This window comes from Brachypodium distachyon, chromosome 5 (genome assembly GCF_000005505.3).
Source record: "Brachypodium distachyon strain Bd21 chromosome 5, Brachypodium_distachyon_v3.0, whole genome shotgun sequence".
Classification (NCBI taxonomy): domain Eukaryota; kingdom Viridiplantae; phylum Streptophyta; class Magnoliopsida; order Poales; family Poaceae; genus Brachypodium; species Brachypodium distachyon.
The window spans coordinates 24,446,325-24,473,609 of record NC_016135.3 but is presented as its reverse complement, the minus strand read 5'-3'; the positions used below and the strand labels follow the sequence as shown (position 1 = coordinate 24,473,609).

The window sequence follows — 27,285 nt, the reverse complement described above, 5'->3', positions numbered from 1 at the left end:
GTATAATAGATTAACTTTAGTACCGTTTTCCTGATTAATGCATAGTGTATGCTACTTTGAAATGAGAAATGCATAATTTTGAGTGAGTGAAGTTCAAGTAATTCTAGTGGGCAAATTGGTTCACAGGAGTTGCAGGTGCAAATGCTTCAGATGTCTGCAGTTCACTTATCAGAAGAGCATGGTAAGCTTCGTTAAATGTGACACACACACAAAAAAAGAACTTATATGTTTTCACCATGGCTCTCTAACCATCCATTTGATATACACCAGCAAGCATTACACCATTGGTACAGGGAGAAGAACAGAGAGGATACATTACTGATAATCTGATGGTATACATGTAGCCATACAGGCAGTGATGATCTGGGGCGGGTACAAGTGCACAGCTTTTAGTCCATGATTAGTTACAGCCAGGCGCACAAATACCCGAACAAATCGCCGTGATTAGTTTAATCCAAGGAATAAGCTCGCAATTAAGCATAGTACCGGCACAGAAAGGGGGAAGCCATCTGTATCGAGCCATTGTAAGTGCCTCACAGTCTAGCATAGGGAAGAATAAAGCATCTGCCGCCATTAAACAAGACCTATACACCATAGCAGAGGACATTCTTCTCACTTCCTTTCTTGAAGTCGTGCATCTGCAAATCAGTGATCAAATTGTCATAAGATACGTGAAAGGAATAGTATATCACTGAAAAGGCAAGCAAGGCAGGATATTCGGAGATCACCTTTTCATGGATACTTCACTAGATTTATCAATTTGAATGTATGGTTGATCATGGTTGGGGCACACTATTATATCATACTACAGTACAGCCTATGCATTTGTTGATCCCTGGGCAGTCTATGCTGCTCCTAACCATCAGAGCATGGTTGGAAATAGGCATCTCTGGTACTTGGATTCTGGGGAACCACAGAAATGCAGTGTAGACCATTATCGTCAAGCAGCCATCCGAGCTTCCTTCGAGTCCGGGATGACGATATCAGTCCTCATCATTGGCCGGTACTCATCAGGTATCTCAGCTCCGGCCTGAACACACAGCTCAACAACGGCCGGAGCTTTGCCATAGAAACTCCTTAGAGAGGATCTGAGAGGAGGGCCAGCAGGGTCAGGGACATGCCACACATAGTTCGGTGGTATGACCTCATCGACAACCGCATCCTGCCACCCGTGCTTGCCATCACGCCACTGGTGCTTGAAAGCCCCACAGAGCTGCACATTGTGTCCCCATGGCCCAACGTGAACCTCAGAGCAGTACCCACATGCTTTTACAGTATACTTGCTCATAAGCTGCCCCACGCCTTGCCGGACATTGCAGTATGCTTTCAATGTCCTCTCTGCATGCTCTTTCACATTGAATGGCGCGGGTGACTGGCCCTGTTGGTTGCTAAATGTGTCAAGTTCAGCAAGAAGAGATATACAGTCCTCTGATCGGTGTGGCTCAGGCTCGTCAACAACCCCACCACGGTCAATCACCTTCTTGCCGATCATCCGCACAGGAGCAGTCCGTCTCCTTGAGGGATATTGGGGCAAGTCGACACCAGCCTGAATGCATAGCTCGACAATTGCTGGAATCCTGTGATAGTCAAACCTGGTCTCATGCTTGACCCTCCGCCCAAATGGGTCAAAAAGATGGTAAGACTCGATAGGGATGAGCACATCGTTGATCGAGCCTCTGACCCAAGAGTGGTGACTATTACGACGCTGGCTTCCTGAACCATAGCAATCTTGTATCTGGTGACCAACTGGGCCAACATGGACTTGTGGGCATTTTCTACAGAAACACCAGATGTATGGTAAATGTACAGGCAAATCATGTCACAATGATCGTGGTTTTATAACATGCCTACATAAGAGCTTTGAAAAATTAATGCATGTATGAACTGCTTATGATACAAATAAGAATTTTGTAGTTACCTGCAACCATAGACTGTAACAACATTCAAAAGTTGAGGGAGGCTTCTTATGAGCATTTTCCAGTTATCAAGGACTTCGTAAGCAACAGGAACAAGCTCTGGTAAAAGCAAACCGTTCTTTGGGGGTTCAAGAGGCTTCTCTATCCTCATCCGTGCAAGCCTCTTATCCTGACGAGAAGCTTGCAGCATCTTTTTGATTGGAACAGGAAAGGGCTTCTTTTTTTTCTTTGGGTGTATTTCTGGGAGATCGACATTTTGTGGTTGTGACTGACTCGTAGGTGGCTGATACCTCTCATGCCTCTTGCTAGAAGGACCAGGAGAGTACTGACAGCATGTTATTGATCTTACACGGCCAACTCGTCGAGGCTGAGATCCTACCTGTGACAAGTTGTAAATAAAAGGTGATAAGCACAAACTGGTCACAGGGTTTGGATGTTTGTAAAAAGAGCGAACACGCATAATTTTTTCCATTGCAGCAGCACTTCACCACAAATATGTTTGGATCATTTAAACAGAACCAAAATGGCTGTAAATGATAAAAAAAGTGGTGCACACTGAAAGCTATAAAACCAAATTCATTGCAAAGTGGCACTACAGCAGCCTGGCCACATAAGATATCAACAATTTAAAATGCTAAGCAGCATCTGAATAATTTATGTTCCTGACTAGGTTGATAGAGATGATATATTTGTATTGGTCTGTAATGTTGCAGAACGGGAGCTAAGGTGGAGCACAGGTGCAGAAAAAGTGTTGTTCTGCACTAAGTTCAAACTTCTGAATCCTGATGGTCACAATTCACATGCTCAGTGCTGTAACATAAACTTCCATTTCATTACCTAGAATGGTTGGTGGGCACTTTATGCACTGAATGGCTAACCTACAGACGATGTAAGGAATGTTTTTATATTCAAGCCTCACAGTTGTAATTGAATCGAAGCTACTGTAAAGGCAGACCAAGGAATCAATACCTTTACTAACTGGTTGGCTCTGGTTCCGTTGATGTTTATCAAGCTAAAACAAACACCTGAATTTATAGATCCAAAGGCACCGTTATGACACAGTAGTACACAATTCCAACTGTCAGAATTAAACTAAGACAAATCAATACACAACCCCAAGTGTCAGAACTAATATCTTGAAGAAGTAATGGAACTGTGGAAATAATGAAGATTGCTTGACGTGATGAACGTACCCTTACAGTTAAGCATCTCCATGAAAGACACGGGCGGAGGACCCAGTAGGGAAAGTTAGGGCGGCCGCCCTACCTTGATTGTTTCCTCAGTTACGAATTGGGGGAGATTAAGGAGATGAAACGGGGGGCTAAAGGGCGTAATCCGTTCGTGAGGTGATGGGAGGAGACACGGCCGGGAGCGAGAGAATCGAAGGAGCGTTCAACCTGGTAACGGCGCTCGCGCGAGGAGGAAGACGAGCGACGGAGCGAGGGGGCTGTGGGGCGCTCGGCAGCGGGATAGGGAGGTAGGGGTGGCTGCTCTCGCGCGAGGAGGAAGACGAGCGACGGAGCGACGGGGTTGGGTTGGGGTAAGGATCCTGAGGTTGGGGCGCTCGGCAGCAAGATGGGCCAGGGCCCAGGGAGCGAAGGTTGCCAAGGAAATTAAGAAAACAAAAAGAGAGATAAATGAGCTCCGGCCCACCTGAGAAAAAGAGTAGTCTCACAATTCATGTGTTGTAAAAAAATCTGGGAGGATGTGCTGATTTTGGCAAAGAGTGAAGTCGATTTTGAACATTGTCTTTGTAGAGGTAAACCAAATCAAACCCCAACTTCCAAATCCCTAAATTCAACGGCCTATACTCGTCGATCCCAGTCTACAAAGATTTGCGGTCCGGGCTTACGGACGCGGTGAGATCAAGTCTGAGATTGCAATTTTTGCCGCTGACCACCACATACTCGCCGGAGCACGCGTTCAGCAGCGTGTTCGTGAACACGACGGCGTCGCCGGTGGACGACGTTAGGTACGGCACTCGCAGCCCGCTACCCACGCTAGTGCATCGCACTCGTTGCCCATGCCGACCCAAACCCTGTCTCCTTCATCTAGCGGCCACGCTGGCCTCGACCCCGCTGCCGCCGGTGCAAGCCTCCCTCCTCGCCGCCTTCCGTGCCAAGGCCGACCCGTCCTCCCACCTTTGCTCCCGCTCGGCCTCCATTCGTCCGCTCCGGCAAGGCGGCTCGAGAGTGCATGGGAGAGGCAACAGTGCGAGCGGGCGGTAGAGGCGGCACGCCAGGGGTGGTGCGGTAAGCGGGGGCCGGCAAGAAAGGAAGGGAGCAGCGTGCTGGCGGGCTTCGACGGGAGGGGCAAGGAGCAGCAAGCCTGTGTCAGTTTTGGGGAAGAAGAGAAAGGAGCGAGAAGGAAGATGTATGTGTCACTGACGCGTGGGTCCCACATGTCAGTGGGACTCACTCAACGCCACATGAGCTATCTCTGTTTGGAAAACACGTTTTAGAGTCTACGGACTGGGGTTGAAGAGTACAAGGTGCCAAATTTTAGGGATTTGGAGATCGAGATTTGATGTTGCCGAGCTCTACAAAGACAGGGTTTAAAATAGACTTCACTCTTCGGCAAACATATGGATCGCCAATTTTTGAGTAAAATTCATCTGGAAGCTCAAAACACCAAGGTAAACGTCGATTTCAACAGATTCATTTTTGTCGGGTGTGATAACTTTCCAGATACAATCGGGACGGCGGGGAGTAAAAGAGTTGCATGCATACGTGACAAACGCGCGCGCGAGATTATATGCAACACATACGCGTACGTGCGTGCGTGCACTCGATCAGGGCTCAAACGTACTACCATGCTCACGCTAATACACTATGTCATGCATGCAGATAAAACATGCATGGCCACACTAATACACTATGTCATGCTCACGCTGCCACTAGTACTACCATGCAAATGAAACAGTGTACACTGCTTAAGCAAATACGTCGGCAGCAGCGCCGAGCGGCCGTCGTTGTAATTCCATTTCGGTCTGAATCTGATCCGTGCAACAACGGTCCTCGTCGTCGGACGGGGCCAAGATAGCGTCGGCCTGCTCCTGCACGACGCTCCAGGCCTCCCGGACGTGGCGGTCCTCCGTGAGCGAGTTCCCGACGGCGCACCGCAGCACGTAGGCTCCCCCCACCACGGCGCCGCTCATGTACGCCCGCCCCGTCCCGTTCACCGCCTCCAGCAGCCTCCCGTTCACCTCGTCAATGCCGCTGCTGCTGCCTGGATGAGCAGCTAGTGGGCGGAGGCGGAAGCACACGAGCGCGAACGCCGGGGGCACGGGCACCTCGAAGCGCGGGTCGGCGCGGACCATGGCCTCGAAGGCGGCGGCCATGCGGACGTGGCCGCGCACCACGCCGCGGAGCCCTTCCACGCCGTGGCACCGGAGCACCAGCCACAGCTTCAGCGCCCGGAACCGCCGGCTCAGCGGCACCTGCCAGTCCTTGTAGTCCACCATCAAGTCGGCCTGCATGCCGCGCGCGGCCGGTGGCGCCTTGTTTAGGATCGCGTCTTCGTCTTCCCCGGCGCCGAGCGCGGCGACCAGCAGCCCGGGCCGCCTGATCCACAGCGCGCAGCAGTCCATGTTGGCAAGCAGCCACTTGTGCGGGTTGGTGCTGAACGAGTCGGCCTCCTCCGCTCCCGCCGCCACGTGCCGGAACTCCGGGCACACGCAGGCGCCGCCCGCGTACGCCGCGTCCACGTGCACCCACACGCCGCTGCCATGTCCCGCTCCCACGGCGGCGCAGAGCTCGCGGACAGGGTCCACGGCGCCGGTCGCCGTGGTGCCCACCGTCGCGCAGAGGAACAGCGGGACCTTTCCCCTCGCCACGTCGTCACGCACGGCGGCTGCCAGCGCGGCGGGCGAGAGCGCGAACCCGTCCTCGAACCGCGTGGGGATCACCCGGCAGTTCCCGCGCCGGATGCCGGCCACGCGCGCGGCCTTCTTGAACGAGAAATGCGTCTGGTCGGAGCAGTAAACGACAAGGTCGCCGATCCTGTCCTCGCCGATCTTCAAGAGCTTCTGGTCCCTTGCCGCGACGATCGTGCACAGCATGGCCTCGCAGGACGTGCCCAGCAGCGTGCCCCCGCCGCCGCTGCCGCCGCGGAAGAGGAGCTTCTCGGGTAGGCCCAGCGCCTGGCCGAGCCAGTCCGTGACGACGACCTCGAGCTCGGCCGCGGCGGGCGAGGCGGCCCACGTGAAAGGGTTCACGTTGAGCCCGGCGGCCAGGAACTCGCCGAGCGCGCCCGCGTTGCTGGCCGTGGCCGCGAAGTGCGCGAAATGGCGCGGGCTCTGCCAGTGGGTGAGGCCAGGAAGGATGAGGTCCCGGACGTCGCGCAGCGCCGAGGCGAGCGCGTCGGGTTCCTCCGGCCATGATGGTGCCGCGTCCGGGAGCTGCGCGGCGAGGAACCCTGGGGAGACGTTAGGGCGGACGGGGTAGTCCTCGATGCGGTCGTAGTAGTCCGCGATGAAGTCCGCCACCTGCCGGCCCTGGCGCCGGAACGCGTCGGCGTCCAGCGGCAGGGGATGGGCGCCGGGTGGAGTTGTGAATGTTGCAGCGGCGGCAGCCGGGCACGAGTTCGAGCTCATGTTCAAGTTGGCCGGGTGCGTTTGGTTGCTCGCTGGCCGGAGTGCTTAGTGTGCAGGCTTGTGATGAGTTGTGACTGGGGGCACCGGCTGCGTGGGGATATTTATAGGCGAGCGGCATGCACAGGGGAGGCGTCTCTGCTAATTTTTCGTAAATATGATAAAAAAAATCCAGTCATAATTATATGATCTTTTTACCGTATGTGCATCCCGCCTCTCCTGCCTCAGCCTCTTGCATCCACATGTGAAATTGGTTGGCCCTCGATCGAGGAACTCGATCCCAAGCCAAGAGAGAGCCTGCATTTGGGATTTGGAACAGTCCAACTCTTGGCGAGACATCTTAATCGATCACAATCAACGTGTCGTGCTTCTCAAACGTGCATAATCACCGTACTGCGTCCTGGCTCGTAGGGCTGAAACGTATGCCACGATTGGTAGTAACACGCAGCACCACATGCGGCGTTTTCAATTCCTTTAGTACCACGGAGTATACTACAACAAACCTTCCAACATCAATATCCGGGCCGACGAGGGCACTCCTAACACGAAACTTTTCCTGACCTCTCCATGGAAATTAGATTCAGACCGCCATGGAATTAGCACGGCCGCTCACCGCTGCCGACGTATCTGCTTAAGCATGAGATCTGCGTGCATGATGCACGCGTGTACGGAGTACGTTTTACGGACAGAGAAAGGGCGGTGCGACTTTTATGTTTTTTGAGAGTACGTTGAGCCGGCCCTGAGTGCCTGCCTTGCATATAATTTCCCTGAGCTGGGCCGGCTTAATTGAGCCACATCATCACGTACGTGTATATACCGTGGCCCATGATTTAACCTCGCTCAAAAAAAAACTTTATTTTAACCTTTTAGTTTTCTCTTGCCCAAAAGCATGAACAATGTGTGCGTCCGCTGATGCTATATAACTTTCATGACCTCATTCTTCTGCAACTCTCTTAAGAGTCTCCTGCAGAGCAAACAGATACAATGTACTCTCAAATATTCACAAGAAATACCAGGCCAGGGGATGGCTGCGTGCGTGGCTTGCGTGATCCCTGGACACGAATGACCATAAGCATAGTTGTCTCTGTTTTCTGACCAATAGCAGCAGCTAGCAGCCTCCTCCCACAGACACAAAAATGCTTAACTAAACCCAATTATATTGTCACCAACGGAGGCTAGATTGATCGTCAAAAAGAAAAATGATGACACACAACTTCCAGGTAGGAAGATCAGCTTCATTTTAACCTTTTAGTTTTCCCTTGCCCAAAAGCATCAACAACCCGTCCGCTGATGTTATATAACTGTCATGACCTCATTCTTCTGCAACTCTCTTAAGAGTCTCCTATAACACGTACGGAACACGAATTCATGTGTACAGATCAAGCAGATACAATGTCAAATATTCATAAGAAATACCAGGTCATCCGTTTCAAAAAAAGAGAGAGAAATACCAGGCCAGGGGATGGCTGCGTGGCGTGGTGCATAATCATGCCATAGTTGTCTCTGTCAGCACTCAGCAGCCTCCTCTCACAGGCACAAAAATGCTAAACTCAACTGAATTATATTGTCACCAATGGAGGCCGGCTAGATTAGAGCTGTGGCAATGATATGGTACAACCGCACAAAGCACTACGCTACCGCCCCCCAGGGGCGGACCCGGGAAAAAACTCAAATGTATGTGGCCATATATGTTGTGTATATTCTGTTGTGCATGACAACATAAGCCAACAAAACAAGCCTGAGCATCCATACAAACTAAATCCATATGAGAAAATGGTTTATATCAACGTGAAAATACCTTGTTCGAAGGTTGCAAAAAATAACATCGACACTTAATCTAGCCTGCGACTTGCAAGAAAAAGAGACCTTCAATCTCGCTCTCTGTCTAACGATCTAATCTACAACTATCTCTCTTTTAGATGGATCCCGAGGAAGCTTGTTCAAGTCAACTAGTTCAAGCATATTAGAATTTGTAAATCATTGTTTAAATCTCTCCGTTAGGTTCCCTGCCTGCAAGTGCCAAATATTGAAACATAAAATAAATTGCTATACTGCCTTACATGAAGTAAGCTAGGAACTAGGAAAGCACCAACAGGTGATCGGTGATCCGAAATTGCACGGTATGTCGGTCTTCGGTTTAAGAATCACTGAAAAACAGAAAAAAGAAAGACCTTAGCTTAACTTGGCATCTTGGAAGGGAAATTGCAGAATTGGGTTCTGGCCTGTTAATTGGGTTGCAAGCTGCAAGCCTGAATCTTCAGGCTGCAACGCCGCGCAACGTGGTGCAGGATTGGGGAACACCGGGACAGGCTGCGGCTGTGCCGCGAGCCAGCGAACGGTGGAGGACAAAGCGGGAGGAGGGCCAGCGAGGGCATGTGGCGGCGTGTCGGCGACGTGCGAGCCAGCAGCGAGGACGATGGCTGCTGGGCTGCCTGGGCACGGACTCGATCGCACTAGCTTCGTCTCCAGGCTTCAGCATCACAACAACTCAAAAAAAAAAAGAGAAACAAAAGGCATCACAACAACTCATGGGTTGATGGGCTGAGCCGCTGAGTGCGGGCGATGTACATGGGCTGTGTGGGGGCATTCTCTATGTACTCTGGGCCATATACGACTGGGCCGAAAAATATTAAGTTGGGGGCATGGCCATAACGTCCGTCCGCCCTTGACGCTACCTCTGTTCCGCTACAAAGGGCATGCGTGTATTTCTTGGTCCACGATTTAACCAATATCAATAGAAACTTAAAATGTCTTATTTTCTAATGCCATGACTTTGCGATATACTCCGTACAATAGAGATATAGAGATGCGCGCAGGCCATTTATACGGGAACATAACGGAGGTAGTAGTTATTTTGCCACAAACTGTGGCATGTACCATTATAGTTACTTGCACTAAATGACATGCTAGTTTTTTTTAGAGCTTTTGGAATAGGACGGGTACCTACACCCTGTCAGCGCTCGTACGTTCAGGGTCTGTTCGGTTTTAGCCCAAGTCTTTCTCACCAAATAATTGGCTATCCAGTATTTTGGCTAAGATTTTGATGGCTTAAAAAAGGTACGAAAACGAAACGAAAAGGAAAACAACAGAAATATAACAGTACATGTTTTATTTTATTTTTTGTCTGATATCACTGGAACTTTCGTAACACTGCCACACAAGCGAATATCCCTGTCAGCCGAGAACCGACAGGAAAATGCGTTTTCCCGACAGGAATATATCTCCTGTGTGTGAGCCGACAGGGATAGCTCGACAGGGATATTTCAATATGTCTGTGTGCTAACCGACAGGAGATATATTCCTGTCGGCTACTCCCGTCGGCTACCGACAGGGATATAATCCGTCGTCAGGTTGAGGCTCGTCAGGCAAAGCAATTTTCCTGTCGGCTTACTGCTGTCGGGCAACGCAGAGGAAATAAATTTATAGCCGAATCACAATTTGGCCTGTGCGATGACCCCGACAGGAAAATGTGACAATAACAGACAGGAATATCCCCGCTGTGGCATAAAGCACGACAGGAAAAGAGTGCAAAAACGGACAGGAAATAGTGCAGGCAGAGCCTCTGTAGGTCCAGAATACAGCCCACATACAAAGTCATCCCATATTTTTCTTCAAAACATAATAACTGTGGCTACACATGGTTAATATTTTTCATTTCATCGAAGCAGTACAATACACAAGCTCATGGCTAATATTTTCCATGCCATCGAAGCAGAACAGTACATAGGCACTTCTCAGTACAGGAAATCAAAGAATCAAGACAACCTAGATGTATTTAAAACTTAAAAGCAGAAAACTAATAAATCAACTGGAAGCTTTGACAACCTGGCCATGCTAAGTAGTCTTCATAACTTGCATGGGCTAGAAACCTTATCATCGTTGTGGTAGTGATTCAGAAAGAAAAAAACACTTGAGTTGCAACAAATCCCTGCCTTAGTCCCTATAAGTGGAGAATAAATGATGCAATAGAAACCAAGTCATACAAGAAATTATTGTATCGAAGCTTGTAACTGAACAGATCTTACCGGATGAAACTTCCTTTGCTGCCGAAATACATGAACATGTCCGCTGCATTATTCATGGCTTTACTGCAAAAAACATGATCACATCAATTTGGCAAAATTAAAACAAGTTGTAGTTAATAGTGATTTTAGTCCCGCAGCTCCGCTAAAAACATAAGACTCAAAGCAAAAAAATGAATATCCAAAACTAAAATAACAACACTAGACACTAGCATGAACCTATTTGAAGCAAATTTTGGTGCTCGCCTTTTCTTTGAAACTTTAGCTTATCTCATAGCAGAAACACTTTGACTAGCAATCTGCAAAACGTCATATATTTGCTAACAAACGACCTTATAGATGAAAGACAAAAACATGCATGCTATTACTCAACAAAAAAACATCAAAGCAATTTTCATTAATTTGTAAACAACAAATAGCAGGGGATAGTACATCTAACCTCATAAAGATGTTCACGGATAGAAACAGGTATGGCAGGCTGCACATAAACCAGCATGCTTTCGTCAGTGCAAAATAAAGCAGCAAACTATATACGGTCGAAGAAAAGAAAGTAATCGGATGCGAATGCAAGCTCACCGAGTTGATGTGCGGGCCACGTACGGCGAACCGTTGAATGTCAACCATGCAGAGATCATCAAATTTGACCAGGTAGCTATATAGCTAGCCCGAGAAGAGGCGACGCCGGCGTAAACTAGCGAGAATAATTGGCAATTTTGGCATCGTCCAAAAGGATACTAGCTCAAGGAGCATCAGCCTTCACCTAATACGGAACCTGATTCGCTTGGACGTTCTCCGCCCGCGGCTAGCTACTAGTACTCCATAGTGGAGCAGTTCCAAGCTAGCTTGAGGGCGACGAACCCAAAGCGCGCGGCTCCAGCAGCAGTCAGCAGAGGCGTCCAAATGGGAAGCGGCGGACGCGTTATATGCGTCTCCTGCTAATCCTAAGTCCAAACATGAAACAGCCTAAAAGCAACAAGGACCTCTTAAGAGGTCTAGACTGCTGTGAACCGGAGAAGATTTGACGTCATGTTCTCCCCCGCCATCTTTGAAGAAGGAAAACAGAAAAAGGCCGGTTCATCAATACGAGAGAACAACGCGTTATCTCGAAGACCATGCCTTTGCCTACGTCTAGGAGCGTGTACGTCCTAAGTAATCCTAAACGGGCAGGCCGTGGCACTCCACTAGGAAGGAAGGATCGAAGAGACCATGTGCTTCTATATAAAGAGCAAAGCTCCAACAGAACAACACAATTCACAAAGCTGAAAGCCCAGAGCAGTGTGCTGCGTGCACTTCGAATTCATAGCATCGTTGTTGTTTGCCGGCCGGCTGAGTACTCTCCTCCTGCCTCGTGTTCTCTGTGAGATTGTCGAGAGAAAACCATGAGCTACCCGCCACCGGGCACGGCGTACCCGGCGCCGGGCCAGCAGGCCGCCTACCCGCCGGCGCTGGCGTACGGAGCGCCGCCGCCTGTCGCCGCCGACTACTACCCGCCCAAGGACGGCGGCGCCACGTATGTCCAGCAGCAGGCCCCGCCGCCGGAATCTCAGGACCGCGGCGGCGACGGCTTCTGGAAAGGATGGTAAGAGAAACAACTGATCTCATATTAGCCTGAAAACATATACAACTGAATATATCATGCTTTCAGCTTCTAATCTGCCGTTGTTTTGATCGATCTCTGCAGCTGTGCGGCTATCTGCTGCTGCTGCCTGCTCGACATGTGCTTCTGATTCGATCACACAGGACCGGTCGTTCGTGTCAACGCCAGGCCGTTTGATTCGATGATCATCTACATATATAGATGCTCCTCATCGTCGCCGCTTTCGTTTTTCCATCATGTGTTGTGTTGTGTGTAGTAGTAGTGCACCATTAATTGCATCCTAGCTACTGCCAGTTATATCTGGGGTTTGTCTTAGTTATGTATCAGGATATCTCTTATCAGTCAGTTGATTGGCTTGGTTTCTTGCTGGCAGTGGCAGAGACTTCATCTCTTGTTCTGAATCGGATGTGTACCAGTTATTATAATTTCAGCTTCCAGTAAGGGGAAAAGAGTGGAGTTCTTTTTCTCTACCATTGCGCCCATCCATCAATAAAATGAAAACATGACATTGTTAATCAGATGAAACTACGTTGGACACCGTAAAGTCCAACGTAGAGAAAGCTACGTACGGCAAAGCCAAGGATGACAAATGTCAGGGTCTCAGGGACAACTGCAATCGGAAGAAACTGTACCTGACGACTGCAATCAGAACACATTTGACACTTCCCGTTTAAAAACACATTGAAAGTAAACTACGGTACCTGACGACTGATGTAACCAACCCAATAAGCTAAAGCTGTAGCCACACAAAAGGACAGTTCTCAGGTCTTATTCGCTTGGACCTAAACAAGCAGAAAATAATATGGACACTTCAACCAAGATAGACAAGCTGGTAATTCATTCTTATTACTGTATTTGCTTTCTCCTTCGTGTGCAACGAAAGTGAACGTTGTGCGTTCAAGTTCTGATATTTACAAGCGGTACTGTATTTACACACATATTTCCTACCTGGCCACATCTTATGTGCATTATCGTGGTTTACAGTGTCTGCTACTGGCCTAGCTAGCTGCGTGTTTCGCCATAACTAGCCACCATGGCTTACTCCGACAGCCCTGACTTCCACATGCTGCCGCCCTTCGCTCTCTGGGTGGACCACGATGGTGGCCTGTGCCTCCTCCTTACCCTCACGGGAGGCTGACAGTGTGCTGACCATAGGAGGGAGCTCGGCTGGCCTTTTGGTCTCGTCGCCTTCGCTGGTCGAGATTATTTCCCAGTCCTCCTTGACCGACGTGATCTCCCCGCGTTTCTCAAAGTGCTTCTCGACCTCAAAAACAGTAGGGAGGATGACATAATCGTTGAGGGGGTCGTAGAACGGGTCAGGTTCGCCGGCATGCAGCCAGTGCTGGACTATCCGGAACACATGGCGATCGCAGACAATTCCTCGGTGGTCAGCTGTAACCCCGACTCTTGCCACTGCATCAAGGCCATCCGCCTGCCAAAAGAAATGATGATTGAGCTCATGTTCCGCAATGCTACTTTCCTTCAGATGCTCAATGAGAAACCAAAGTACCAACAATATACCTTTGCTGATTCTGCTGGGACTGATCCATCACCATCAACACAGATGAATTTACCCTGAAAGAAAACATAGTTCATCCATAACATCAAGCGGGTTATTTCGTGCTCCAGGAACCCAGAAATTCGTTATGCACAGAACACAACATTTACCGAAAGTAACTAACCTGAGTATATAAAAGGTGACTAAGTTTTGAAATAGGATGTTGTTCGCTCCCATAGCTGCAAAAGGGAAGGGTATTTATTAATAACTTGGCTTACACAGTACAGAGATTCTAATTGGCATAGAAACAAAACTAAAAGTAAAACCAGAAGTATCCAGATAGTAAAGTACCAAACAGTATGAGCAGTGTCATAATCAATCCCGTAAATATTGTAGAACTTCACTGATTTTGGAAGCTTTGCCTGGGATAAAATATCTTGAGTTTCCTTTGACCAGCTCAATATATCCGAATTAAGTGGCAAAGGGATGTGATTACCATCAGAGATAATCTGCAATAAAAATTAATTGCCACAAATTTAAACACCAATATTGGCAAAATTATACTTTGAAATGTAAACTGCAGAAGATTCACCTCATGCTTGGAAAGAGCTTTTGCTATCATCTTTACTGCTTCATCTGGCCCATACGACTCTAGCAAAGCACTTTTCTTGCCATCATTATCCAACTTCTCCCTCCAGATTTGTAGCAATGGAGTGTCTTCCCAGTGGAAGGTTGTGCTAGCCAACAACTCGTATATTGATGGACATTCTATTAACTGAAGCAAAGAAGAAAAGAAAAGGAGGTACTTTCAAGGCAAACTCATAGTGGCTGAATGGACACATGCAGTGGATGAGATGGATGCATAGGCTATCAACGCATACCAATTGCTGCATAGTCCATTTGGAAATAAAAAAATTCGATTGCCATCCTTCGACAAAAGACATTCCATTCAGCAGACCAGTATTTATATACCCAGGTGCACCTGTCATGAAGAAGCAAGTTAGTTTTTCATGTTAAGTTACTCCAGACCACAATTGACGTCAACTAAGTCAGGTAAAACCATACACGAATGAACAATGAGATTGGTAATCGTATTGGAAAATATGCAGCTATACTGCTACTTTAGTAGCTATAGACAGACTTTGTGAGGGGCCTGTAACTGTTAAATTTTCTTTCATTCTAGTAATGGAACTGGGGAACCGCCCTTTTGCTCTAAAATAATCTTGCAATACTTCAGGGTTACAGCTCCTATGATTGAGAGTGGACCCAGGTAATAATCACAGTTACTCCGTAACATACCGTTGACATTTACTCAATGATTGTACAATTATAGGTATTCCATGAAAAATGATATAATTAGCAACGCACGACATGAAGTAGGATATATATTTTGTGTGTATCTTATGATGAAATAACGTAACATAAATTTTAGATGATCTAGTACCTTGAAATGGTGCAGCAATTGCAATCCAACTCTTTACATATTTTTCAAAGACCTACAAAAGGTAAATGGCATTATTTTTAAGCATCATGTGAGCATGAAAAATTTCAAGAAAAGGTCCAAAATACAAGGGCAAGTACTCACATCACTATGGAGAGACACAAAGCATTTAACAAGCAATCCGCCCATTGAATGAGTAATTAAATTGATCTTTTTTCCTCCAGAAGCTGTGTACACTGACTCCAACTTCCTGGCAAAATTGTCAAGTGCTTCTGAAAGCCTGCAGAAAAGAAAGGGTGTCAAGGAGAGGGCGGAATTGAATCAGTCAAAAATACCAGAAACAACAAGATACCCACAAATATTACTCTGTATGTCTATACACCAAATAGCATAACTTCTGGCAGAAGGCGTATACAACTTTACACAGGAAAGCATAAAAAAACAGGGATATGCATGCAAAAATTCACCTGTTACTTTGGCGGAAATCATAACCAAATCCGAATAGTGTTTTCCCTTCTTGATACCCCCACTTAATCATTTCCACTATCATGTCATGATAGTAGTAAACACTGTCATCACCAATAATCTGCAAATTTAACATTGTATGAGTGAAAAATATCAGACATCTGCTGCATTATATGCATCTTGGTGGGCTTCACAATCAAGTGGCTTCAAACTCCTAGAGAGTAGAGAAAATACAGTTTAGCCAACAACAGAAAAATGAGAAATTCCCACTAAAATGGCCATTTCTGAGAACAAGCCAGCTATTGATTTACTATTGGTGGTGGTTGAGTGCGATGGGTCTAAGAGCCTAAGAGAGAAATTAGAAAGTAAAAGACCAGCATAAACTTCCGCAAAGAATGGCTGTTTGTGTGTCACATGCAAGGTACAAAACATAAGGTAAATCTTAAGTAGATGAAACTCCAACAATACTTTACCATATCCGGATCCAATGTGTCGATGGCGTACAATCCATACCTATCATCTGGGACGGTGATTCTTATTTTCTCATCCACAGAGACAGTTTTGCCTGTTCCATTAGAATAGTTTGACGTCATATGACTTGAAGAAAAGAAATGCTTTACTGAATCAGCACAACATGCAACGACAAGGAGCATACTTATTGAGTCAGCAGTTTGTCAGAGGAAGGCACTAAGTCTACGAGTTGTTCCAAGAACTACTCTAAATGCATGGAGTATCTGGTTTTGGTCATCTATCTAAACAAGATACATCAATTTGTAGATATTTGTTTTCTAGTCATCATCCAAGTAAAACATTCACCATTCTTGCCTGCATAACATTCTAGCCTTTTATTACTTGCTTAACTTTAGCATACTATGTACAAATAACCAAAAGCTAACACATGACACAGCTCATAACATTCTCAAGTGATATATTAGCTCATTCAATAGCCGACAGATAGTGGTAAGAAAGGAGGAGCTGCCATGCTCATACCAGTGGAGGCATCAAACTTGGACCAGAGCTTCTCGCGGCACTCGTGGTCGGCGGCGAGGATGCGCACCCACACCCTCTCCTTGTTCCCGGCCTCATCGACGGCTTCGAGAATGGAGCCGCCGATGCCAGGCACGAGCAGCACCGGGTCGAGGTTGGGGTCCACCAGGGGCACCTGCTCCTTGGCAATCCGCAGCCACAGCTCTATCGCCCTGATCAAATCCTCCAGCAAAGCCATGCTCCGACGCTCGCTCGTAGCAGCTTTCCCACCAAGGGTTTCCACCGAAATCCCACCCTAACACTTTCAGGCCCGCGATTTAGACCCCCAACCGCAAGATGAGCATCAAGCCCCCAAACCCACTCCGGCTAGCTCGAATCGGAGCAGCTGGGGGCTGTGGCGTGCGCGCGGCAGCTAGGGCGGATCGCGGGGATCTTCTCTTTGCGCGGCTATATGCTTTCTTCCGAGATTGGACGGCGGGAGAGTGGGATTCCGGAGGCGTGAGGGTTTCGCAATCCCGTTCCGTACGCTAATCGCCGAGGCCAATCCAGGGAAGAGGGGAACGAACGCGAAGGAAGCAAACGGTTTTACTATTGCTACGCGGGCGCTTACCTGAATCTACGGCAACGTCACTGACAATGCCACGCTGGTAGTGTCGGTCCCAGTTATCAGTGGGTAAAGAGTAGGTTTACCACACGGTGATAAAACTGCTTGGGACCCAATCCTGGAAGTTCTAATTTTATACGGCTATACGTATGTGGTGAGTCGCCACAGTACGTAGCCTTTTGACCCCACGTGTCAATGCCAGAACAGGAAAGACTTTTCCTTGGCGCTGTTTAACGTGCAGATTAATGTGCCATGGAGATTCGTGGATATGCTACTCTCCCTTTCATACACACAACACAGATATTCGTAGATTAATGTGCCATCGAGATCACCAGATTTGACAGGGTAAGCTAGCCGTTCTGTTCCATACTACACGGCTAGCAGCACAAACGAGCAAGAAGAAAAGAGGCGGCAGGTTCACTTTCCATCAAAAGGAAATTAAGCAGCAGATTTCTGGACATACATCTTCAGCATTCAGTAATCAGCATAACTACGAAGATCAATCATCATACTAGATTCTCATCGGGTCCCAGGACATTGTTTTTCAAACAAAAAAAAGGGATTCGGATTCAGCATTGTGTATATCAAATCTTATGGGCACAGCAAAACTGCAGGGTTACCACCCAAACAACCTACAAGAGCTGAATCAACTGCCATACATAGTACTACATGATACGTTTCCCACGAAGGGAAGCCAATAGTTAACTTAAGCTAATACTTGCAATTCCAATTTGCTGAACTGCAGGAGATCTTTGATCTACTCACTTTGATTGTCCTCAGGCTCATTCCAGAATTGTCGAGATTGAGCGCTCACTTCTCCAAGTCTAGGCTCGCTTCTGGGTCAGAACCAGGCCGCTTCTCCAGGTCTAGACTCTCGCTTCTGGGTCTGAACGAGGCTGCTTCTCCAGGTCTAGGCTTGGTTCTCTGTCCGGAGGAGGGCGCTTTTCGAGGTCTAGGCTTGCTTCCGGGTCAGAGCGAGGCCCCTTCTCCAGGTCTAGGCTCGATTCTGGGTCCAGACGAGGGCGTTTCTCGAGGTCGAGGTTTGATTCTGCATCTGAACGAAGCCGCTTGGGCTCCCTGTCGCCTACGTGCAGCGACATGGTGAGCTCTTCTTCTGATGGGTTGTTCAAATTGCCGATGTTCCTTGGAGTGTCTTGGTCGCGACGTGCTGGAGACATACTGCCGAAGTTTGAGATGAACTGATGCTCTTCTACGTCGGCCGATGTGTTGGCGGTGTCCTCCCCTTCAGTTGCAGAGATTGTCACGTCATGACGAGGCAGCTGCTGAATTTTGATCCCCAAAGGCTCGAAGACCTCTTCGGCCTTCTCTTCTGGAGCAGTTGCAGCCACCGTGGAAGACTCCCCAACAGCAGAGATGACTGCAGCCACCAAAGCGTTCCTGTGCTGCTGCACAGCATCTTTATTGTAGATAATTTATGTCAGTCTTGTACCATGAAGCACAAGTAACAAAATATTGCAACTACTAAAATGCAATATCATTATACTGCCTCATACAATAATTACGTATGTTCCAGGGTATTTGATAATAATTTTGCACGCAACTGTATTTTCAGAATATCTGGATAAGACAGCAATATCAAGGAAAAGTACTGACCTTTGAGTGATTCGTTGGTTATGATAAGATCAAGTTCCAGACGATCAAGAAGGCGGCCAAGATCAACTCCGGTAGTCCAATTCTCAGGGCCATGGTCACTTGTAAGCTTTATCCTCCCACGGTTTGCAGTGCCACCCCATATTATCCCTATAGGAAGTGGCTTCTCCCCATCCTGACTGGTTAGGAGAATAAGGCTTCCGCTATCGCCTTCCAAATCAAATGTTTGGCGGTTCTCACCAACAACGAGGAGGTCCGTGAAGAAGCATATGCCTTTCTCATCATTGTACTCAAGGGCATATGCCATCACAGTCCCAGTTGTGTGACCCGAGCTTCTGCCGACTTTGCAAACTTGCCTTCCTATGAGACTATTGATAGGACACTGCAGATCTATAACCTTAACATCCCCAATCTCACCAACTTCCCTAACTATAGTTGTGACCGTGGAAATGTCAAAGTCATCAGCAAATGGGATGAATGCCCCGTCAGCTCGTACAAATGTCTCTGCACGTCCACAGCAGGGTAGCATATATGTTTGGGGATTAGAACAGCATGTGTATCAGTTAGAACACTAAATAAAAAGAGACATGCATTAGTTTACAAACACAACACACACTAAATATTATTTGTCACATAAACAGATACAGTTTTGTTCCTAAGTAGTCTGAAGTGCAGGTTGGTATCAATCTAACTGGCAAAAACTGGAACAATCAGAAAGACAAATACTGCCTCATATATGTGTGTGCACATTTATTTCAGTATTTGTGCAATGTGCAACACATCAATATATATGTTTAAGACACTTCTTAAAATAAACGAAACATGAACTAGGCATGTCTCCACGAACATATATTTTGCAGTTAAATGCTGCGAATATAGTAACATAAAATCCTAAATCGACCAAATATTTTGTAACTGCTCTACCTGGGTTTGTTCCAGCATAAATTCCATACCAAACATCATCTGTGATGAAAGATGTTGCCCTTTCGACAGCTCCAAGATAAACACCAGGCCCAAGATTGGGTGGCAATGGGTGAAACATCTTCTGGTTAGGATAGTCCAAGTCAACTGCAACATGCCGGTTGGTGAGGAAACCAACCTGCCTGTTGTTGGTGCGCCGTTTCACAATTGCACCTAGAGTTCCAAATGTATCCTGGCTTGCAACCTGAAATAGCGCATGGAAAACTGTGAGGAGGAACTTTCAGAAGCACGCCCTCTCAGATCATCCAGTTCACTATATGCTGCTATAATTTCTAGAGTACATAGTTGAGTTATATTTGGCAAAAAAAGCATGGCGTGCAAAATAGCACATGTGTTAGTGACGGTTCTGACGGCTAGGATTTGAATGGGGTCCCAAATTGTTAGGCTGCATATGCAAGTACGCAACAACTAACATTATGACATGATGCCCGGACACTATTTTGCCAGGAGGAGGGGGACTTCTCATTGCTGATCATCGAACAGGGAATTTAACTTAAGTAACACCCAGTTGAATGAGGTGAAGCACTGAAAATAGCTGCATCACCTTGCATCATACATACAACGCAAACTGAGAAAGTAACTACCAGTTCTTGGTGCAACGCCTTAAGGTGACATGCTATTTTATTCGTTCGCACTAGTAAATTCAAAAAAATAATTGAACGGTCCGCTTGCAAGACAAACAGTTGGTAGTACATGTTTTTGTCCAATTCAATGCATACACACGGTAGCATTATCTGCTTAGATAACATGACATTTAGGGAAATCAAACCAATACGAATAAAAGTGCATAGAGATTTACGTACCTGAGAGCCTGAACCTATATATTCATCACTGCCACACAGCTTATTAACAAGCTCACTAAACATTTGTTCTTTAGGTGTTTGAGCCGGTGCACCGTAGTATGAAAATTCTACAACATCAACATCACACCAAACACCTCCAGGACCCTGTAATGACCCAACTAAGTGAGAGATATTTAGTACATGAAAAAACCCAATTTCAAGTATGAACACAAGCCTGTCCAATAACCTAGTACAGAAAAGAAATAAGGTTTTCCTACCGCAAGAATAGCAGGAAGGCATTGGTTTGGATTAAGCCACTTTTTGTGAACCTTCCTGGCAACGAAGACAATAATCGCAGGGATATCTGTCAGAACACCTTTTTTTATGCGGAAGCCCACTGCTGTCCCAAGGCTGAAACGCCGCAATATCTTGCTATGGAAAGCTCTTACGGTCATCAAGTCAAGCAAGCTATTTGCTTGCTGGCCCTTGGGCAACTTGCCAGGGAGCACTGGCAGTAGTCCTTTCTGAAGGTTCCCAAAGTAGTTTGCTCGTCCCTCTGCCGCACAATGCTGTAGGTTTGATGTCGGCCATAAGAAATACGCCGCGCTGTTCTCTGTGTGTACACACCCAGAAGCAATCGGTTGCATCGACGGAGAACAAGGAAAGGTCTCATTATGATAGCAGTACCCCTCCACGTCAAGCGATGACTCCTCCGATTGCGTCAAACCTAAGAGTTGCATCCTGTCATCTGAGGGCTTCATTGTGCTGAACAGTTGGCAGATGTAATGGATAGGAGAAGCTACGGCCCTAAAAATGAGAGCAAACAAGAGGTAAAAATGGCAGGGGAAACTGAGAAAACAGAAATCTCGAAAATGTGTTGTTTGCATGTCATAGACGACGGGGAAATCTATGGTCAAAATAAGCAATGTGTGAGGCTAGCTACATGCAAGATATACACAGGAGAATAAAAAACTACTGGGGAATAGTTTCTGCAAGATTGCAAGGAGAACCACGGAAACAGAGCAAGATGGCATTTCCCGCAAATCTTTTGTACGAAGAATATGACTCATTGTATATTCGTATTGCGCATCTGCCATAGAAACAAGCAGATAATATCATAAGAGGAATCTGCAAAAGCCGGGGCTGGAGTCTCCGCTCATTGTTCCCTAAGAGCAAAAGCAACTGCAAGAGATGCCCGAAACGGTTTCCGTCTCCCTCCCGAAACGGAGCATTCCCTCCCGCCAACATACCTCTTCCCTTCCCCGTCTCCCTCCTCTGCAGCTTGCCTCCCGCCGCCGCCAAGACCAGCTGCTCGATCCGGAAGGGGAGGCGCCGTCCGTGGAGGATGGGGCTCGATCCGGACGTTGGGGGAGGCGTCGGGGAAGGTTGCTGTCCGTGCTCAGAGCTCTCCTCTTCCTCTCCGGACGGGGGCGGCGCCCGATCTATTTGCTTGAGGCTGGCCGGCCGGCGGCCGTGGTGGTTCACGGCCTCGCCGCCGAGGAGCAGCAGGACCTCCCCGGCCGCTGCCCCCCGTCCCCGTTGAGGCAGGCGGCGCGCGGCGGCGGGGACAGACAGCGCGCTTGACCGCCGGGAGAGGCGAAGGCAGGTGGCGGTCGGTGTGGGGGAGGTGGGAGGGAGTGAGCTCGCGGGCGGAGGCGACGGCTGAGGTTGGCGTGGGCGCTGAAAAGAGAAATCTGGAGGAGATGCTCTCTCGGGGCGGTCGCCCGCTCTAAATATGGACTTCCTTCTCCATTAATATTGACAAAAACTTTTGCCTATCCGAAAGAAAAGAAAACAAGTTGACAGTGAGAATTTGGGAAGACCAGTGGGGAGAAAGAAAAAGAGTCGCTTATAGAATCAGAGGAGACAGATTTTGATGCTCCATGATATTTTGTTGACATAGCTGAATTTATATAATTGCACTTTTTTTTATGACGCTTGTTAGTGTTGTCATTTTTATATAATATATTTTGTTGATATTTAGTCGCTTATAGAATTTTTTTATGCATCTATATACTATACTAAGTCATGTCTAGATACATTCAAATGTTAACAAACTTGAAACATCTTTTGTTGGACGGAGGAATATGTCACATATGTTTCTATGATAGAATAGCCAAAATAAAATGAAATTTTTTATTCACATTATAGTCGTTTCCAATATATTGATTTGAATAAAATTGTTCAAAATATATTAATCAATCAAAACTGTTCGAAATATGAATAATATTTAGGAAGACCGACGGCGGAAAATGATAGATTTACGGTCACAGCCTGCACTGCCTTTACCCCGAAGACCATAGGAAGAGACTAGATAAGGAGAGAGAAAGTGAGGAAGGTGTCGGGAATCAAGGGAGAAGCTCATCAAGTAGCAGCTAGGTGGTGGTTAGCATGGCGTGGTGGCCATAGACTGGAGATGAACGACAACTACACTTTGGTGCCCGTGTGATGTGCCGACTCGTGTGTTGTTGGGTCGAAGCTCTATGGCCGCATAGTCGTCCATGTCGTTCGCTGAATAGACGGCCCTGATCGTCGGATGTAACGGTTGGGGCAATGTGACCCCCTATGGCCCCTCAAATCACATTGGGCGTAGGGGTTAGGGTTTGAGGTCAATTGTATTGCTCAATGTTTTCCTTAGTTTCATGGGATAGTAGGAGTGTAGGACTACGTAGCCACTTTTGGATAAAAATCAATCGTCGTCGACAATCTCACTCCACGTGCAATTTACGAACCAAAAATTCGCACTAGTGTTTTGCTTAAACTGTGAATTTAATGGTAGTAGTTTGCAAATTTAGTTGACTCAGGTTTTCAAATATTCCAAACAATTTTAGACAAATCGATAATACTTCTCTCCTCTTACATGGCAAGAAAAAAACAAGTTGTGGATGCTCGAAATCAAGAAGAAGTTTGAATACCATCTTAAGATGGTTGGTGTTTCTTGTGTATAAACCTAACGACAAGAAAAGAACCAACTTAACCCTTAACGAGGTACTCCCTTTATGCTTCTGGAAAGTGGGCTAGCCTCGGTTGACCCCTTTGCTACGATATATTCTACCGGCAAACTCAACTACAACCAATGATTATAAATACATGACATATGCTATCTAAACGTTAGCTTTGGTAGTTATACAATTAAGCAACATGTTTGTTATTTAGATCTGTAGCTCATTTTGGTGGCCCCATTATAGTTTTGGGAACACAATCAATATGCTTTTCGCTTCTCTATGGATATCCTTACTTTCAAGTAAGTTCGGCACACCTCGCAATTATGTGAACCACAAATAGCCATGTTTTTTCATCATGGCTTATCTATGGCATCATTGTTCTCTCCATCTTGTAACGGCGAACTTGCTGAATCAACTCCTCAGAACCGGAGGCCTGACCGAGGGTCAATCCTATGGTAAGATTTTCTCCAACGAAACCCTAGGTTGCGGGCTTCTCTCTTCGATTCAACCGCTCCTATTTCCTACTCCCTCCGTCCCATGTTAAGTGAGTCGAATTTACTCAAATATGAATGTATCTATGTCTAAAAAGTGTCTAGATACATGTAACAGAAATCACTTAATATGGGACGGAGAAAGTATTTTGGATTTTCTCTAGCCCGGAACATCATAAGTTCATAACCATGGAAAAAGATAAAACAAGAAGCTCGTGCCATCTCAAGACAAGTTTCGCTCCATAAGACCATCACAAGTTGATGACTACCGGGGCCAAGGTTCTTCACAGCAACAAAAGAAGATAGACAGAACTAGCAGTCAAGGTACCTTTTGCATGCGTGCTACAGCCCGGGGATCTCTCCCCTGCCTTTTTGCATGCGTGCCAAGCAACAAGTTGGCTCGTATTGTACTCCACTCTACGTCTGTACTACTACCACTCGGATAGGAAATAAAGCCGGCATGATTCGCCTCGCGCGCCCAAAATTGGTCCTAGCAAACACACAGGCTTAAATCCAGCTAGCAACCCCGACCCGGCGCGAGCCTGAGATAAAAAGAAAAAAAAACAGCTTCCCTGTAGGCAGACAGCGCCCGGACGCTGCCGCGGCCCCGTGGCTGCGCTGAGGCCACGTCCCCTCCACGAGATCGATCGCCCCACGACCAGCCACTGGCAGGTGGGGCCATAGAGCGGCTGTTTCTAAGGATTCTGCTCTGTCTTTTGGCGCAGCGCTCTGTGCCGTACACTGCTGCCATTGTGTGCGTGTGGACGAGAGAGGGACCAGACCAGACAGAGAGCTGAGAGCGAGGGAGCCCAAGTTTTACAGTACAACAGGGGGAGCCGGAGTGAAGTGTTTTGTCCATCAATGAATGGAGGGACGTACACCCCTCCACTGCACTGCTGGGCCTGTGAGCACTGAGCACTCGCTGTGGACGACTGCTGGGAGCAAAGTGACGAGGGTGGCCGGGAGATACGGTTCACGTACTAGGTGGGAGACCACCCTGCCCAGTCCTACTAGGAGCAGTACTGTTCTCTCCGATTTTAAATTGTTAGGACTCCATGCCACCGCAGCTCTCCTCCTCCCTCCGGTGTTTGACCACATTGGTCTCCTTCAATCCGGTCATGATTGCAGGCTTTTGTGTGATCCATCCATCGCCTTGGCGCCACGCTGGAGCCGGGGCATCCCCCAACAGTGCCACGTTTCCTCTCTCTTCCTCTCTGCTCTGCTCTCTCGCCAGCTGGTCCCGTCGGCGTTCGATCCGCGACACCGGCCGCGTGGCCCGTTCGATTCAGCCGTATATTATTACTCCTTTCAAGCATGTGGGCATGCCAGCCAGAAAAGGAGCCGGGCCGGGCCGGGGTAATTGGACGATATCAGCAGCGGCCGGGGCGATAGGACAGAAAGGCCACGCACATGCATAATTTTTATCTCAAATTTATCAAAAATAGATGTATCTATCTTAAAAAAATATTTAGATACATGTAACATTTCGACAAGAAGTATGAAACAGAGGGAGTAGTTTGCAGAGTAAAATCCTGCCTTTTTCAGTCTTCTTCTTCGGGGCTGGGGTACGATTACGAAGGACAAATGATGCGATTGCGAGTAACCGGCAAATCATACAGACCACATATTTGCCTTAGGATTCAGTTATTGCTCCAAGCTAGGAATGTGTTGGGAAGACATAAACATTGCCTCCAACCGCAAATTAAATTAAAAGATAATAAGGAAAATTGTTTTCAATGTCACTCCTCGGTCCATGCCAATATGTGCAGGTACAGATATCAGGTATGGCGCCTCCTTTTTTTTTTGGTCTTTTTTGGTTCATTCAGTCTTTGGAGGGTAGTGAGTGCAAGTTGTAAACTTTCTACTTCCTCCGACAAAAAAAAGATGTCTCAAATTTGTCAAAATTTGGATGTACGTAGACATGACTCAGGCCCTGTTTGGTTGGGCTTATAAGCCAAAAGTCAAAAAACAGTTTTAAGTCTAACCAAACAGGACCTTAGTGTATAGATGCATTCAAATTTAGCCAAAATTGAGACAGCAAAGGAATTACTTTGGATATGATGGTACTGTACATGCCATTTGGAGGGCAGTGAGTGCAAGTTGGAAACTTTCTACTTCCTCCGACAAAAAAAAAATGTCTCAAGTTTGTCAAAATTTGGATGTATGTAGACATAACTTAGTGTATAGATGCATTCGAATTTAGTCAAAATTGAGACAGGAAAGAAATTACTTTGGATATGATGGTACTGTACATGCCATTTGTCGATCCAAGTGAAATTTGTCACTTCTCCCATAGGTGGTGCACCTCAGCACCTGGCTTCACCACACATGCATGGACGTAGGTAGTAGGCTTTAAAATGGCATATATTCCTTCTGCCTTTATTATCCATCTATCACCTTTTTCTCCCTTTTTCCACAAAAAAAGGTTCACTTGGGGATCTTGTGATGAAGGGCATCGTGAATGAAATATCCTCCCAGTCATGTGGGTCTACTACTCTCGAGTTGCACATAGTTTGTTGCACTGAAAGTTTCGTTTGTCCTTTTTAGATGTTTCGGCAATTCGGCTAATCCCTGTCCTACCCAAACTAGATGGATGCCTTAATTTACTTCGGAATAAGTGCCCATTAGCAACAAGAGTGGTGATTAGTGTAGCTTCTAATTTATTTATAAATTATGTCCATCATCACAGCCCTCCTAGTCACTCACACGTTGGTCCCTGCAAAATGTCAGGGTAACACATTGCAAAGGCTGGAAATTCAGACAGGAGACTATTCCAATGCAGCACAGGTCGATGATTATTGTGGTCTCTCCCGTACCGTTCTCCATCAGGACAAGAAACTAGAGGACTTTACTGAGTCACTAATGGCTGTGACCACAGTCTCTGAAGGATTCTCTTCACGCAGTTTTTCCCCTCCTCCAGATGGTTCATTATTAGTCCGTGGATACCAACTCCCAAGGGCATCTTCGAATGGAATTATTTCCATAAAACAAATTCTGTGAACCTTTCTGTGTGTTTTGCATTCATATTCTCCTACTCAGATTCCTACAAAATTCTTCTGTGTTTTGCGTTCATATTCTCTCCCCTCAGATTCCTACAAAATTCTCGTGACTGAATATATCCACTAGATTGTTTTCCTGTGAGATTATAAGAAAATCCCTCGCAAAAAAAAAAACCGGGACGTTCTCTTTTTTCCATTCTCGTGTTTCTAGAATCGGGCATCCAGAAAGGAAGTTTTCCATACAGCAGGAGTAGGTGCTCCGAAACCATCATCTTACATCGTGTCAGCATTGCAAAACTAACGGAAGAAGGCTCTAGTTTGGGCTAGTATCAGAAAACAAAAATAAAAACGTCAC

General features: G+C 47.0%; 5 protein-coding genes across 7 annotated transcripts; 1 reads left to right on the top strand and 4 right to left on the bottom strand.

Moving 5' to 3' along the window:
* Positions 1–187: 187 nt before the first annotated feature.
* LOC100840691 (APO protein 1, chloroplastic) lies at positions 188–3,488 on the bottom strand. The gene is made up of 5 exons (XM_003580501.4): positions 3,110–3,488; positions 2,886–2,941; positions 1,919–2,295; positions 729–1,775; positions 188–638 (listed from the first exon to the last, which is right to left on the bottom strand). The coding sequence occupies exons 1-4, from the start codon at positions 3,129–3,131 to the stop codon at positions 941–943; spliced, it is 1,290 nt and encodes a 429-aa protein (XP_003580549.1). The 5' UTR covers positions 3,132–3,488; the 3' UTR covers positions 188–638; positions 729–940.
* Positions 3,489–4,549: 1,061 nt separating this feature from the next.
* Positions 4,550–6,606, bottom strand: LOC100834471 (tyrosine decarboxylase 1). The gene has a single exon (XM_003581620.3). The coding sequence runs from the start codon at positions 6,508–6,510 to the stop codon at positions 4,849–4,851; it is 1,662 nt and encodes a 553-aa protein (XP_003581668.1). The 5' UTR covers positions 6,511–6,606; the 3' UTR covers positions 4,550–4,848.
* A 5,016-nt stretch (positions 6,607–11,622) lies between these two features.
* LOC100840382 (cysteine-rich and transmembrane domain-containing protein WIH2) lies at positions 11,623–12,596 on the top strand. Its single transcript, XM_003580500.4, has 2 exons — positions 11,623–12,108; positions 12,211–12,596. Exons 1-2 carry the CDS (start codon positions 11,909–11,911, stop codon positions 12,254–12,256), a joined length of 246 nt encoding a protein of 81 aa, XP_003580548.1. The 5' UTR covers positions 11,623–11,908; the 3' UTR covers positions 12,257–12,596.
* A 348-nt stretch (positions 12,597–12,944) lies between these two features.
* On the bottom strand, positions 12,945–17,104 carry LOC100840079 (lecithin-cholesterol acyltransferase-like 4). The gene is made up of 11 exons (XM_003580499.4): positions 16,521–17,104; positions 16,004–16,095; positions 15,533–15,651; positions 15,210–15,345; positions 15,069–15,120; positions 14,506–14,606; positions 14,217–14,399; positions 13,976–14,133; positions 13,809–13,863; positions 13,648–13,701; positions 12,945–13,558 (listed from the first exon to the last, which is right to left on the bottom strand). The coding sequence occupies exons 1-11, from the start codon at positions 16,753–16,755 to the stop codon at positions 13,151–13,153; spliced, it is 1,593 nt and encodes a 530-aa protein (XP_003580547.1). The 5' UTR covers positions 16,756–17,104; the 3' UTR covers positions 12,945–13,150.
* A 495-nt stretch (positions 17,105–17,599) lies between these two features.
* Positions 17,600–22,203, bottom strand: LOC100839778. 3 transcript variants are annotated; one of them, XM_024456264.1, is made up of 6 exons: positions 21,746–22,203; positions 20,774–21,302; positions 20,517–20,660; positions 19,657–19,897; positions 18,736–19,263; positions 17,600–18,538 (listed from the first exon to the last, which is right to left on the bottom strand). In XM_024456264.1, exons 2-6 carry the CDS (start codon positions 21,254–21,256, stop codon positions 17,988–17,990), a joined length of 1,947 nt encoding a protein of 648 aa, XP_024312032.1. In that variant the 5' UTR covers positions 21,257–21,302; positions 21,746–22,203; the 3' UTR covers positions 17,600–17,987. The 3 variants fall into 3 exon arrangements, with proteins under 3 accessions (XP_024312032.1, XP_024312031.1, XP_014751540.1); XM_024456263.1 differs by lacking the exon at positions 21,746–22,203 and having other exon boundaries at positions 20,774–21,733; XM_014896054.2 differs by lacking the exon at positions 21,746–22,203 and having other exon boundaries at positions 18,736–19,236; positions 20,774–21,731.
* Between the last annotated feature and the right edge of the window lie 5,082 nt (positions 22,204–27,285).

What these genes read in the sequence shown, in the direction of transcription:
- LOC100840691 (XM_003580501.4), bottom strand. Translation starts at nt 3,131, where the DNA reads ATGGAGATGCTTAACTGTAAGG. An exon ending in GGAGATGCTTAACTGTAAGG is followed by an intron (nt 2,942 to 3,109) that starts GTACGTTCATCA and finishes CTATAAATTCAG; the next exon opens with GTGTTTGTTTTAGCTTGATA. An exon ending in GAGCCAACCAGTTAGTAAAG is followed by an intron (nt 2,296 to 2,885) that starts GTATTGATTCCT and finishes AACTTGTCACAG; the next exon opens with GTAGGATCTCAGCCTCGACG.
- LOC100834471 (XM_003581620.3), bottom strand. Translation starts at nt 6,510, where the DNA reads ATGAGCTCGAACTCGTGCCCGGCTGCCGCCGCTGCAACATTCACAACT.
- LOC100840382 (XM_003580500.4), top strand. Translation starts at nt 11,909, where the DNA reads ATGAGCTACCCGCCACCGGGCACGGCGTACCCGGCGCCGGGCCAGCAG. An exon ending in GACGGCTTCTGGAAAGGATG is followed by an intron (nt 12,109 to 12,210) that starts GTAAGAGAAACA and finishes CGATCTCTGCAG; the next exon opens with CTGTGCGGCTATCTGCTGCT.
- LOC100840079 (XM_003580499.4), bottom strand. Translation starts at nt 16,755, where the DNA reads ATGGCTTTGCTGGAGGATTTGATCAGGGCGATAGAGCTGTGGCTGCGG. An exon ending in ACACATTGGATCCGGATATG is followed by an intron (nt 15,652 to 16,003) that starts GTAAAGTATTGT and finishes TTAAATTTGCAG; the next exon opens with ATTATTGGTGATGACAGTGT. An exon ending in AATTGCTGCACCATTTCAAG is followed by an intron (nt 14,607 to 15,068) that starts GTACTAGATCAT and finishes TCTTCATGACAG; the next exon opens with GTGCACCTGGGTATATAAAT.
- LOC100839778 (XM_024456263.1), bottom strand. Translation starts at nt 21,382, where the DNA reads ATGCAAACAACACATTTTCGAGATTTCTGTTTTCTCAGTTTCCCCTGC. An exon ending in ATATAGGTTCAGGCTCTCAG is followed by an intron (nt 19,898 to 20,516) that starts GTACGTAAATCT and finishes GCGCTATTTCAG; the next exon opens with GTTGCAAGCCAGGATACATT. An exon ending in AACCAACGAATCACTCAAAG is followed by an intron (nt 18,539 to 18,735) that starts GTCAGTACTTTT and finishes TCTACAATAAAG; the next exon opens with ATGCTGTGCAGCAGCACAGG.